Source organism: Entelurus aequoreus, linkage group LG10 (assembly GCF_033978785.1).
Source record: "Entelurus aequoreus isolate RoL-2023_Sb linkage group LG10, RoL_Eaeq_v1.1, whole genome shotgun sequence".
In the NCBI taxonomy this organism is placed as follows: domain Eukaryota; kingdom Metazoa; phylum Chordata; class Actinopteri; order Syngnathiformes; family Syngnathidae; genus Entelurus; species Entelurus aequoreus.
The window spans coordinates 65,605,126-65,619,683 of NC_084740.1; the positions used below are offsets into that span (position 1 = coordinate 65,605,126).

At 39.5% G+C, this 14,558-nt stretch overlaps 1 protein-coding gene across 2 annotated transcripts in view; it reads left to right on the forward strand.

Annotated features, from left to right (window-relative positions):
- Positions 1–306: 306 nt before the first annotated feature.
- The window catches only part of cwc22 (CWC22 spliceosome associated protein homolog), a 19,647-nt gene continuing 5,395 nt past the window's right edge, over positions 307–14,558 (forward strand). For both annotated transcript variants that reach the window (XM_062061435.1, XM_062061436.1), the window contains exons 1-14: positions 307–597; positions 820–867; positions 2,499–2,665; positions 3,024–3,481; positions 3,552–3,767; positions 3,830–3,958; positions 4,030–4,198; positions 5,655–5,708; positions 5,786–5,921; positions 8,711–8,917; positions 8,986–9,048; positions 9,113–9,217; positions 9,300–9,381; positions 12,823–12,883. In XM_062061435.1, coding sequence (XP_061917419.1) covers positions 825–867; positions 2,499–2,665; positions 3,024–3,481; positions 3,552–3,767; positions 3,830–3,958; positions 4,030–4,198; positions 5,655–5,708; positions 5,786–5,921; positions 8,711–8,917; positions 8,986–9,048; positions 9,113–9,217; positions 9,300–9,381; positions 12,823–12,883 — 1,890 coding nt within the window. In that variant the 5' untranslated portion in view covers positions 307–597; positions 820–824. The remainder of the gene's footprint in view (positions 598–819; positions 868–2,498; positions 2,666–3,023; positions 3,482–3,551; positions 3,768–3,829; positions 3,959–4,029; positions 4,199–5,654; positions 5,709–5,785; positions 5,922–8,710; positions 8,918–8,985; positions 9,049–9,112; positions 9,218–9,299; positions 9,382–12,822; positions 12,884–14,558) is intronic.

The window sequence follows — 14,558 nt, forward strand, 5'->3', positions numbered from 1 at the left end:
AACAGTACAAACATAATACAAAGCAGCGCCAGGGGGTTATAAATCCAAAGTAACTAAAATAGAATGCAAAAAAAACATATATATAAAATAAACAAAGTGCAAAGCCATAGGCTCACTCAATTTCAGTAAATAACTTAAATTTGGAACACAGCATCATCGTTTTCACAGCTTTTTAATATTTCATTTTTGAGACCCCAAAAATATAAAATGTTTCGACATACCAGACGCAACTGCACCTTTTCGTGCATGTCTAGGGCCTTAAAACGGCGTCCAAACGTATGGAAGAAAAACAGAGCAATTTCAAAATGGCCCTGGCGGTGCTCTGCGTCGCCCCTGCTTCGCTGCTAAGGCCCTAATAAGTAGTAGTATCCGATAATTAAAAAACAAAAAAAACAAAACGAAAGCTCTACATTTATTGTGAAATCCGGAAGTTACATCTGACCCGGAAACTGATTTGCTGCAATAGTTAAAACATTTTCCGCCTAAAGTGTGTGTTTCACCCGAGGGAGAAAAAGTCGGCACTGGGGAATTTTGTGTGTAATTAAACACACAAAAGTGGAAGAAGAGACGAGTGAGTTTGTGTCTAAAAGAAAAAAGGTAAGTCGTTCTCGGCGAAGGAGATCCTATCGCGACTCGCTAACACGTTAGCTTGCTAACTTTAGCGCAATCAACACACGGCCTGAAGACGCGGACATCACCCGGGAAAAGTGGCTTGAATGCCGGTTAAATCCAAGCAGTGGACACTACCCACATGTTGTATTATGTTGTAATTACACACGTCGATTAGTTATGACAGGTTTTTCTCTGTGTTCATTTCAGCCACTATGGACTCTCCGAGTAGAAGTCCACCTCCTAAAGAACTCAACGGTGAGTTGAACACATAACAAGTAGGTTGTTGTTTTTATTATACATTTAGATATGTATATGTGATGTTATAAAGTCTACACTTGTCCGGTTAACATGGACTGTAGTCTGGTTCGGTAGTTACGTGTGGTTTGGTGAAGTGAGAGATGGGTCTCGGTAGGGCTGCGCAATTAAGGCCAAAATAATAATCGCGATGATCTTTTATTGAGATTGAAATCACAATCACTCATTATGGTAGGTGTTCCCCACAGTTCGGCAATTTATTTGCAGTAAAGGGTCCTTTCAGTGGGGAGGGGGGCGTGTGAACGTGACGCCATGTAATTTTATAACGGAATAGCCCTAAATCACAAGTGTCTCAAAGGGCTGCACAAGCCACAACAACATCGTCAGCTCAGATCCCACATCAGAGCAAGAAAAAACCTCAACCCAATGGGATTACAATGAGAAACCTTGGAGGGGACCGCAGATGTCGGGACAAATATATTTGTGCATCGCTAAGTAACGTATTTGATTGATGTAACGAGTAAGGTGCTGCTGTGATCATGATGCTAATGAGAAAAAGGATATATTTGTTTGCAGTTGATTTCCTGCTACAGATATTAGTCTCATCTACAATTCATGTCTGCAATTGTTTTTATGATGTGAAGTTCATATTTTGTCTCATTATTTAGCTGTACATGTCCCTGTTGTTCAGAAATGTTTGCTAGCGATATCAAGATTCAGTATATGCTGTTGAGATTTATTCATCTACTTTATTAATACTATTAAGAATATTTTCTTGATGCTAACAAATTGAACCAAAACGCAGTCATGTGGTCATCCGTGTCGGCTTTCCTGCACAACAACAACTAGGCTTTTAGTTTCTTTTATGAAAATCAACACCAAAAATACAGTGGATTGTACCAACAATCACAATATTTATTACCAGGACTTTACATGACGTTAGTTTATTTGCACAACCAGGTCTTCTAGTTGTATTTATGCATAACAACCACCAAATAAAACAAACTAATGCCATCTCTTGTCCTTTTCTTACGTTTAGTACTGCTCTCAAACACTAATATAATAGAGAATAAACTCGATTGCATCACAGAAATTTTCACAAACAAATCAAATATTCAAACAAAATTTTTACAAAGTAATCCCTGCAGACACAAGCATGGTTCGTTTGTAATCCACAAGATGATGAAAGTTATATTTTTAAAAGCCATTTCATTAAACGCACTTCTGTTTTCTTCCCTGACTTTATTACCTTAATGAACCACTTTTTCAGGACTCTATGAGAGCTCTTTTCTATCTCTCTATTTGAACGGCTGGAACACCCAAGCAATATTTTTCATAATTTTTTTATGGCCGTATAAAAACAGGGTGGCCTGTTACCTGAAAAATAGTTGGTCTGCGTTAGCGCTTGTAATAACAATATTGCTAATATTTGCTTAATATTCAGGTCACGACATGTAAATGGAGTATTGTTGGTGTTTTTTGGATGTTTTTTTTAGAGGGCTTTATGGTCAGAATAATGTACCCGCATTAGCTACATTGTTAGCCACCTCCTAATTGCCTTATTTTAACGCACTAAAGTTCCCAAGTTTGTGTTGTTGCACCCTAAAGCCACCCTTTCTGTGTGTCTCCAGGAGAGTCCCATGAGGACTCCGGGCCCCAGCAAGGTCCCTCTGTTCCCCAAAGTACAGAAAAAGGATCAGGCAGCGAAGCTTCCAGCACCTCAGGCAGCAGTAGTGAGGAAGAGGACGCGCACAATGTGGCCCTGAGGAAGATTAGGAGCCACGTGGCCCAGATCAGAGTACGTAAATGTCTGTGACGCTTACCTCGACAAACCTTCAATGTCGATAAACCTATAAAGTCCCAATCTGACTTGTTCTTCTTACTAACCAGTGACCGACCGCTTTTGTTGACTTAAAATCAGGCAAAACTGGACAATCATGCATTACATACTATACATTACCTTTTGCACGATATTAATTTATATTATTATGTGTTGTCAACTTTGTACTTTTTTATGTCATTGCCTAAAATAAATAAATAAATGAATGAAAAAAGGGAAAAAAATGAAATGAAAATGTGAGCGCCAGAGGGGTCATTTCGGTAAAAAAAAATTATGTTTTTGTTGCATTTTAAATGGTGACTCTGCTTGTTTGCAGAACGCCAGGTCCAAGTCCAGGGAACAAGATCAGCTTGAAGCCAGAGAGCTGAACAAATCCAACTCCTTGGAGAAAGAGAGGTCCAAATCAAGATCCAGGGAGCAAGACCGATCCAGGTCCAGAAGCCAAGACAGGTCCAAGTCCAAGGAAAGAGACAGGTCCAGGGGCAGGGACAGGTCCAAGTCCAAGGAAAGAGACAGGTCCAGGGGCAGAGACAGGTCTAAGTCCAAGGAAAGAGACAGGTCCAGGGGCAGAGAAAGGTCCAAGTCCAAGGAAAGAGACAGGTCAAGGGGACGAGACAGATCCAGGTCAAGGGGACGAGACAGATCCAGGTCAAGGGGACGGGACAGATCAAGGTCCAGAGGCCGAGACAGATCAAGGTCCAGAGGCCGAGACAGGTCCAGGTCGAGAGAGCGCGATCGAGACCGGCAGCGTTACGACAGAGGACGCTACGCACGGTAAAACAAACAACAACAAAAAAGTCCTGCAGGTGAAAGGCGATCTTCACCGTGTCCACACTCTGCTCAGGGATCGCTATGTGGGTCGCCATGACGATGGCGAGCGGCGCCAGGACAGGGACCACAGGGGCCGCGGTCGCAGCCATTCCCCGGCGGTGGCGGCCAACGAGCCCTCGGCCAAAAAGAAGAAGGAGGAGCTGGATCCCATCCTGACCAGGACGGGGGGGGCTTACATCCCCCCCGCCAAGCTGCGCATGATGCAGCAGCAGATCACCGACAAGAGCAGGTACGAGCCAAGCAACGTCATTTGTAAGGATCGTGTGGCTGATGCTCCCCCCCCCTGTGCAGCCTGGCCTATCAGAGGATGAGCTGGGAGGCTCTGAAGAAGTCCATCAACGGTCTGATCAACAAAGTCAACGTGTCCAACATTGTCAACATCATCCAGGAGCTCCTGCAGGAGAACATCGTCAGGGGGAGGTGGGCTGGAACAAACACACACACACACACACACTCATGTTGTTCACCGTGCTGACGCTGTGTACGTGCAGGGGTCTACTGGCTCGCTCGGTGCTTCAGGCTCAGGCGGCCTCGCCCATCTTCACTCACGTGTACGCCGCCGTGGTGGCCATCATCAACTCCAAGTTCCCTCAGATTGGAGAGCTGATCCTCAAACGCCTCATCTTGACCTTCAGGAGGAGCTACCGCCGCAACATCAAGGTACACCCATGTAAAACAGTTAAAAGTCACTGGTAGAGGGCGTTGTCACTAGAGATGATACTCGAAACCGGTTTTCCCGGTTGTTCGATAAGAAAAGAACGGAGTCCTCGGACTCTAATCCCTTTTTGAGAACCGGTACCCGTTATCGAGACCACTATAGTAAAGAAAAAGAGTTGGTTCTTTATTCGAATCCCTAGGAACGACTCCCGTCCAGACCAGAAATGCCCCGTGGGACATCACAAGAAATTACGTCACGTAGCTCAGTCATTAGGCGCAGATAGCGAAAGCAGGAAAACAATGGACCAGAAAAAGCGCTCCAAGGTGTAATAAAGTTCAAAACAAAAGGTATAATCCAATGAATAACTTTACTGAGAGATTTGAGCAGGGTACAAACACATGACGAACACTTTTACGACCAACCGGAAACATAGCAACCAGGTTAGCAACGCACCTCCTTTACGGCAGCTGTCGCAACGTTCTTAAAGCAACCGCAGCACATACTGTACATATATATACAACATATATGACATGATCTCCCTTTTTTAACTTTTGTTTTTCTTTCCTTGTAAACATAACAAAATCACACTGTATATGTGTTGTCTTTCTAATTATAAATAATGCAGACGAGGCGTGTTGGCTGAGTCTTGACGTTTACTTTCACAGCGTGCTCATAACCTCATTCTTAGCTGCCGGGTGGCGACATGCAACAACACTTTTCGGAGCTACCGCGCATGCTCGTCACTCCCGTTGCATGCTGGGTAGTGTAGTTGTTATATTCCGTAGCCTAGCTTATAACATAACATCTTTCCCCCTATAAAGAAATAATGTTAACTCAAAGTGTATTTCTTTTTTTAGCTTTAACTTTTAATTTTTTAGCATTGTAACCACATTTGCAAACAACTTTTCTCTTCATAGAATTTTCTTTCAATAATGAAATAAAGTGCAAAAATGTCAAAGCATCATAACAAACAGTTATGTCAAATAGCAGCAGAAGTGCACTTTTTGGAGAGCTGTATTATTTTAAGTTTTGTGCCCAAGGGACTGATTTTATTTAACGGTATATTATTATTTATACACCTACAGTGATCACAGTGACAGGTTGTTTTTGTGTTACTGTATATATTTGTTTTTCTGAAAAATCCCACTTAATATACTTTGGGTAACAACAGTCAATATTTATTCATTTTATTTTATTTTTTCAGGGGCTAACAGTCGATATTTATTTATTTATTAGATTTTATTTTTGTCTTATATAATAAAAGTGCGCTTTTGTTAAACCAAATATTGTGTTTTTTTTTTCATATACAACAACCTATCTGGACTCGATAAGGAATCGGTTCGATAAGAGGATTCGATAATAGGATTCGATAATAGGCTCAAACTCGATAATTTCTTATCAAACATCATCCCTAGTTGTCACACTACAATGTTTTTTGATTTCTCTTTTGCTTCCCAGCAACAATGTCTGACATCGTCCAAGTTCGTGGCGCACCTCATCAACCAGAACGTGGTACGTACGGCCGCGGCTGTCTGATTGGTCGCGAGGTGGCGCCATCCAAATACACAGTTTGTCCGTGTCGTCCGCAGGCCCACGAGGTTCTGTGTCTGGAGATGCTCACTCTGCTGCTGGAGCGGCCCACCGACGACAGCGTGGAGGTGGTCATCGCTTTCCTCAAGGAGTGCGGCCTCAAGCTCACCGAGGTCTCCCCTCGCGGGATAAACGGTAAACTGCAGCGACTTGTCATGGACACTTAAGAACACACACACTGCTTATTTAGTATTAAGAGTTCCCGAAGCTCATTAAAAAGCATAAAAAATCTATCAATATTTTTTTCCAAATAAAATTAAGGCCTTAAATGGCATTACAAAGCATTAATTGTGATGTCCAGGGACTTTAAAATGTCATACACTTGCAATTGGCAACAAAACAAACCACCTGACACAGTTTTTCCAGTTGGGGGAAAAACTGCCATTCACAATGTTCAATATTTATTGAAGTGTTTTTTTTCTTACAAATATGGAGTCCTTTTTATTTTGATGTTTGTTTACCTATTTAGGATGATTAAGTTATTCACCTTTCTATTGCAATTGTACAAAATACTACAGTATTGCATTTGAAAGGGTTACTTGCTTTATTGTTATGTTATGATTACATTAATGCTTAATTTGGCCACAGTTTATGTAAAGTTTTCAATTATTCAGTATTGTCAAATGTTTTGTCCATACAGACAATTGTATGCTTTTGATTATATATAAAAACAATCTGCAGCTGTAAATTTGTTTTAAGTTGCAAGAAAAGAACATTCAATCAAATTTGCTGATACCTGCAGAAACCCTGCCTACCATTTTCTGACACCAAACTACTTCCACATTTCTCAATCATTTCAAACTGTTTTAAAATCAAAATGTTCCGCTCATTCGAGAAACGATGGCTCTCTGGCAACACATTCCCCCAACAAGAGTTCTACATTTTTGTTGAAAACATATACCATTTTACTAGTTTCACATTTCTTATACAATTCCAATCATTCCGGAACCAAAACTTTCAGCTCATTCTGGACATTCAGTCTGTCGAATTTCCACGTTATTTTTCTTAAATGTTTTTTCTTTTTTGAGCCACAAAATGTAGGGGTCCAATACCATTTAAAAAAAAAAAAAAAAAAAAAAGTATGGCCTTGCATGTAAAATGTGCAATACAAGCAATCCTGCAGAGTGTTTACTTGTGCAAAGCTGGACTGCCAGTTTACATGTAAATGTCCTCCAATAATCACACATGGTTGGTCTTTCTTTTTATTTTAGTAAAGTAATTTACAAAAGGTAAACATGAAAGGCTATAGGCTACTAGGAGCTAGCGGAGACACAGCAGCTAAGCCTACAATATCACACAAGCTAGACACATGTAGTAAGTGTCTCTCATTGAACTATATTGCTGTCTTAAACAGCACATTTGTCAATATAAATAAGTACCAAATACAGTATTTTCTAGACTATAGAGGGCACTGGTGTATAAGCCGCACCCACTAAAATTTAGGGGGACAAATGGTTTCCATATGTTAGCCGCACCGCACTATAAGCCGCAGATGTATAGTTTGTAAAATTAATTAATTACACATAAATATTTTGTAAATGTTTATTTACACACCATGATTGTTTCGAAATGGTGTCTGTAACACGGCAGTAAAACGGCCATGATTGTTTCGAAATGGTGTCTGTAACACGGCAGTAAAACGGCTGATCAAACAAAACCGAAGTCATCGTCATGGACCCACTAGCTGCGGAAGCTAGCTCTCCAATCAGCTAAAGAGACGCAATAATAATTTACTGAGGAATTTGTTAAACTGAAACAATACAAAAATAAAGCGATTGTAAGTTAGTAATACTAACACCGACACTTGTAAATCTGTTAGCATATTAGCTACTGCTAACGACACTAGCTTCATTACATTATGATAGCACGTACAAATATGCATGAAAACACTCCTACAGACATCTCACATGGGATGATTTAGTAAGTAATAAGTGTATTAGTTTAACGAAACTAATACACGGCGTGGCGAAGTTGGTAGAGTGGCCGTGCCAGCCAGTGGTTACTGGGGTTCAATCCCAACCTTCTACCATCCTAGTCACGTCCGTTGTGTCCTTGGGCAAGACACTTCACCCTTGCTCCTGATGGGTGCTGGTTAGCGCCTTGCATGGCAGCTGCCGCCATCAGTGTGTGAATGTGTGTGTTAATGGGTGAATGTGGAAATACTGTCAAAGCGCTTTGAGTACCTTGAAGGTAGAAAAGCGCTATACAATTATAACCCATTTATCATTTATTTATTATCAAATGTTGCTTGGAGTGATGAATGAAGAATCCTTTTGAGCAGAACCGCTTTGAAAAGTTTTACCTCTGGTTAATGGCATTAAAACAAGAAGTACATTTTTTACCCGTTACACCTGCGAACTCGTCCAAAAGACGTGCACAGACAATAACACACAATTTCAGTGTATCGGATTGCGTTCAAAGAAAACTATTGAACACAAAACATTATGGCCGTTAGCGAAGAAAAATCCATACATTAGCTGCACTATATGATAAGCTGCGTAGGAAAAAAGTTGTGGCTTATTTTTACGGTAATAATAGTTGCATAATACTTACAATGACAAAGTCTCCAAAGTGGAGGCATATTAGAACGCTTAATGCGTCATGATCTTATACTACAAAATTGAAGGTGATTAGGTGTTGCCACAAACCAATTACCACTCCAGTGTAACTTAAAGACAGTGTAATTCCAATCCAAACGGTTAATAATAAATATCTTAGTGTTTTACATACCTTTTATTATTCTCTGTTTGACTCATTTCACTCGGTCAAACCTTTTCTAACATTCCACAACACAATATAATACAATTATGTATGTATGCTCCACGGCTCGGTGTTTTTTCAGAAGGGAAAATATTTGTATCAGAACACCACTAATTGGAGCATCAAAACATCCACTCGTTATCTTTTCCACATTTGTGTTTCAGCCATATTCGAGCGTCTGCGCAACGTACTCCACGAGTCGGCCATTGACAAGAGGGTCCAGTACATGATTGAAGTGATGTTCGCCATCCGGAAGGACGGCTTCAAGGACCACCCGGTCATTCCGGAGGGCTTGGACCTGGTGGATGAGAATGACCAGTTCACACACATGCTGCCGCTGGAGGACGAATACAACACAGACGACATCCTCAGTGAGTCCACAAGTGGTACAAGTACAACATGTACACTCTGTGCTCATTACATTTGTGTGTGTGTACAGATGTGTTCAAGCTGGACCCTAACTTCCAGGAAAACGAGGAGAAGTACAAAACATTAAAGAGAGGTGAGAACACGTCAGCCGTGACTTCCCTTTTGTTTTGAACCAATCAGCTTTGTCCTCTTGGCAGACATCTTGGACGAGGGCAGCGGCGACTCCGGCGAGGAGGGAGACGGCAGTGAGGACGACGACGATGATGACGACGATGGCGACGGCGAGAAGCAGGAGGGTGAAGGTGAGCGGGGGTGTCCTGCTTCTGTCACTTCATAAAACAACACAAAAAACGACGTCACGTTTCTTTGTATGTGTGTCCTCAGACGAGAAGGTGACCATCTTTGATCAGACTGAGGTCAACTTGGTTGCCTTCAGGAGGACCATTTACCTGGTCATCCAGTCCAGGTGAGCGCCGTCACGCTACGGTTGATGTACACGGCGGATGAAACATTTAGAACAGTGTTTCTTAACAAGGGGCCCAATGCTGATGTTTCTCAGCTGTGGTCTGTATGGGTTTTAATACACTTTTCCACCGCAACAACAATATCAAACAAACAGAAGAATTGTGGAGGTAAAGTCATAGAGAAGTTTCTTAAAGAGGAACTACACTTTTTGGGGGGAATTTTGCCTATCGTTCACAATTATTATGAAAGACATCACGGGTGTATTTTTTTAATGCATTCTAACTCGTAAATAAAAGTGAAACGTCCTCTATTTTGCCCACAAAACCCAATAAATAACCATCCAAAAAGCCCCAACAATACTCCATCTACATTTGGTGATTTGAATATTAACCAAGTATTAGTGATATTGTAATTATATGGGCTAACACACACCATTTTTATAGCGGCACCATGATCACGAGCTTGTGTGCCAATGTTGACATCATAGAGTGATCTGCTGTTTCCTTCCTCGTCAAACTTTATTCTAGATCATAAATCATGCCTCTCACCTGTACAGTAGGACCAGGACGTATTTCGACATGTTGATACACTTTGACAGCCAATTTACACCCGTAAATAATGAGAACGACACAAAAAGACGCTTGGTTCCACCCCACTTTTCTTCGCAAGGATTACAAGTCATTCTTCACCTAAACGGTAATGTATGAACATCCTAGCAGTCGGCATCCTGATGACAGCAGACTTTATACAGTAAGTGATGTTTTATTACGTTTGTTGGCTCTCATGAAGTCTGCAGTGATTAATAATCAGCAAAGTTGTGATGCGTTTTTTAAATGAATGCTTAAAATTATCAAAATACGAAAATATTACATGTTAGTATAAATGTTACTACTTTACATATATACTTACATCGTGTATATACAACCTTAATGGAGGTGTTTGGATATTTTTTTAAGGGCTTCACAGGCAGAATAAAGCGACTCTCATAGGCTCCATTGTGAGCGGACTTTTGATCGCATTTATATCATTTTTAGAATGCATTAAAAAAATACATCCGTCATGTCTTTCGTAATGATTGTGAATGATAAACAACATTTCCCCGAAAAAGTGCAATTCCCCTTTCAGCGCAAAAAATATGACTACAGTGGTGAAGCTGTATTTTCATTTGAACTTTAATTTAATTGCTAGTTTATTTAAGAAACATCCATCTATCCATTTTCTACCGCTTGTCCCTTTTTGGGGTCGCGGGTGTGCTGGAGCCTATCTCAGCTGCATTCGGGCGGAATGCATATTAATTATTATTTTTATTTTTTTAGCTTAACATAAATGTTTGTAAATATATTTTTTATCAGTTATACGAGTTCCTTTTCATGCAGTATATTTGGTTAGTACTTATTTTTTAATCATCCTGACCTAAGTTTAAGGTTTGTGTTAAATAAATAAATATTTGTGACTAACACACGGTTTCATATAATTTGACAAGGTGGTTAACTGTAAGTATGTTAGATATAATTATTGAATACGATTGCAATCAAGCGTGAGATTACTGATTGTGTTTAATATTTTAGTGGGCCTCTGTAGTGGAAAAGTAAGGCCTCGAGGTCAAAAAGGTTAAGAACCCCTGGCTTATAACTTAAAGAGAAGTGTGCCATAATGCACTATAATTATAATCACATGTAGCATCATAATGTACAGTATACTAATGGTTGACACAGGATGTCCTCCATAGCAAGTTGTGTGTGTCCTAGTTAGTGTGGTCTTTGAAGACAACATGGCACTTTTGGACGAGACCATCAAACACTTGAACAGATTGGATCTTGCTCTCTGTTATATCTGCCAAGGAGAACACACGAGTAGACGTATGCCGTGTCTCAAATGGGGATGGATACCGAATTTGGTTCTTTTATAGGCACAGACCATATTTTGTCAATAGTAACGGGTATCGAACCAAACTGACAGATTTCGATAACTTTTGACGGCACATTCAGTTGCAAACCCGGTTGGCTCAAACACATGGCGGGGAAACAAGCTCTCAAGCAGCATTTTGGGGGGCCTCTAGGTCAGGATTTCTTTAACTTATTGACCTCGAGGCCCAACTTTTCCACTACACTCTAATATTAACACTGATTTAGGCGTCTTACACTTGATTTTAATCGTATTCAATAATTATACTTAACATCCAGGCTTAGGTCAGGCTGATTACAAAAATAAATACTAACGAAATATACTGCATAAGAAGGAACTCATAAATAACAGACGAAAAATACATTTACATACAATTAATTATGTGCGGCGAAAATAAATACAGTAAAATAATAACAAATTTAACAAATATGTTTCTTAACTACACTGTCAATAAAATTAAAAAATACAGCTTCACCACTCATACAAGTCATACTAGTTGCGTTTAAGAAACTTCTTTATGACTTTAGCTCCAGACTTCTTCTGCTTGTTTGGTATTGTCATTACTGCCACAAGTGGTGGAAAAGTGTATTACTGCTGAGTACCGCTGCGGCCCGTATAGACCACATGTGAGAAACAGATATTTTTAGTTAAGAAACACTACTCTAGGTATTGTGGCAAATTCCCATGCCAACAAAGCAAGTCTGCCTGACAGAAAACACAAACGTACAAGTAAGACTCAACTTTTCAAAATGTGCTAGCTCGATGCTAATTTACATTGAATTTGCTATAGACATGCTACTGATTAGCATTAGAGATTTTACATGGCGATTTCAAATTTTGGTCGGGGAAACTACAACAAATGTGCACGTTACAATCCAACAGCTGGTGTGTAATAAATACAATACTTACAGTACAAACACGTTACAGGGCGCAACAAAGGACTAGTCTATACACTACTGCCATCTGACGTCTTGGAATTGCCACAGCATGCAAAGTCTGCTATATAATACTTGCCCATGGGACGTGTAAGAAAACAAGATATAACACCTGGTCAGCACATTTATTACCTTAAATTAAACAAATGAGATTTTATCGTTTAACAAATTAACATTTATTATCACATGAACACACACAGAAGTATTTAAATGGGCACCGTATCGATTCAAATGTGAAAGATACCCACCACTAGTCTTAGATGGAAATGCTTCCGTCAGTACACTTAAGTATGCTAAGTAAGAATTTTGACAGTGTAGTGCTGTCCTACGTGTGTGTAGTGTGAGTACATGCGGAAGTGTGCCAGTTGACATAAATACCAACACACACTGCGATGTACTTAATTAGGCTCACAATCTGCTGAGATCCAGATTGAAAAAGATAGTAATGCCCACTTTTGATTTACACTGTCTGAGAAGTGTTAATTGAACAATGTTTATTCATCCGCTTGTGGAAAGGAGCTCCTCAGACCCTCAGTTTGCCTTCATGTAGCTGGCAGGAAACTGCCTTGACTCCTTCCCTCTTTCTTTCTTCCCTTGTGTAGTTTGGACTTTGAGGAGTGTGCTCACAAGCTGATCAAGATGGAATTCCCTGACAGTCAGACTGTGAGTGCGCACACACACACACACACACACACACACACACACACACACACACACACACACACACACACACACACACACACACACACACACACACACACAGCAACAATCTCCTCAGGTTAAATTCCATCACCTCTGTGACGCAATCCCTCCCCACACGCACTTTCAGATGTTTTTACAGTCTAGAATCTTTTCATCTTTTCACAACATTGATGATCAAATGTTAGCTTCACTTGAAACTTGAAATGATCACTTTGGGATTATGTGCGTGTGTGTGTGGACTCTCTTATGGAGTGGGCCTCCCTCAACTATAGCATACACACATACATACATATATACAGTAGACCTCACATATAGCCTACAATGGCAACTATAGTTATTTGATACTTGTTTATATTGACAAATGTGTTGTTTCAAATGTGCTGTTTTACACTGCAATATTGTTCAATGAAAGACACTTATTACGTATGTCTAGCCTGTGTGCTTAGCTGTTGTGTATCTGCTAGCTCCTTGTAGCCTATAGCCCAAGGGTCGGGAACCTTTTTGGCTGAGAGAGCCATGAAAGTCAAATATTTTAAAAATGTATTTCCGTGAGAGCCATATAATATTTTTTAACACTGAATACAACTAAATGCGTGCATTTTTAAGTAAGAGCAACATTTTTAGAGTATGATAAGTCTCTTATTCTTTTTAATAACATTGTTATTCTGAAGCTAACCAATAATAAATCAAATACTTCTTACCATTAATGCGACTTCTTGAACAGGTGCGGTAGAAAACGGATCGATGTATTAAAATGCATGAGAATGTTTTATATTTTGAACGTTATTTTTAACACAGTCATTAGCAGTGGAATTATTCATTACTTATCGTGTTAAGCAATTTCAGCTAAAGTTTATCTGAGAGCCAGATAGTCTTTAAAAGAGCCACATCTGACTCGAGAGCCATAGGTTCCCTACCCCTGCTGTAGCCTATCATGTTTATTTTTGTAAATGACTTGACTATAATACAACTGCCCGTTTCAGAGATCAGCCCATAATTTGACACTTGTTTCTTTGCTGATATTGGACCAATATTCTTAAACTGTGGTACGCGGGCTGCATCTAGTGGTATGCCAAAGAATCATTTAATTAAAGTACAATGTTTTATTTTCTTACTTTCAAACACAGTGTACATACTGTGTGTAATGTTAGTGGCCCAAAATGTTAAATATACTTGTTACTTCAAACCTCTGTCTTGTTTTAATGAATACTAAGGCCTACTACGCTACTGTACATGTTTTTTCTGAGGTGGTGTACTTGGTGAAAATATTTTGAGAACCACTGTCCTATAGCTTACACCAAAAAAAGGCAATTTAATGACTTATAAAATGGTAACTAGTCAAATATTAAAATATTTTAAAATTGTTTAAATTAAAATAATAATTACAAAAAATATATATATATTACAATAAGAACATATATGTATTGTATGTATTAAATTTACAGTTAATAAAAAATATGAATAAAATACATAAATATGATGTATATTTTATTTCATATAAATATACTGTATATATATATATATATATACATACATATTAGGGTTTGTGGGAAAAAAATCGATTCGAATTCAAATCGCGATTCTCACTTAGTGCGATTCAGAATCGATTCTCATTTTTTTTTAAATCTTTTTTTAT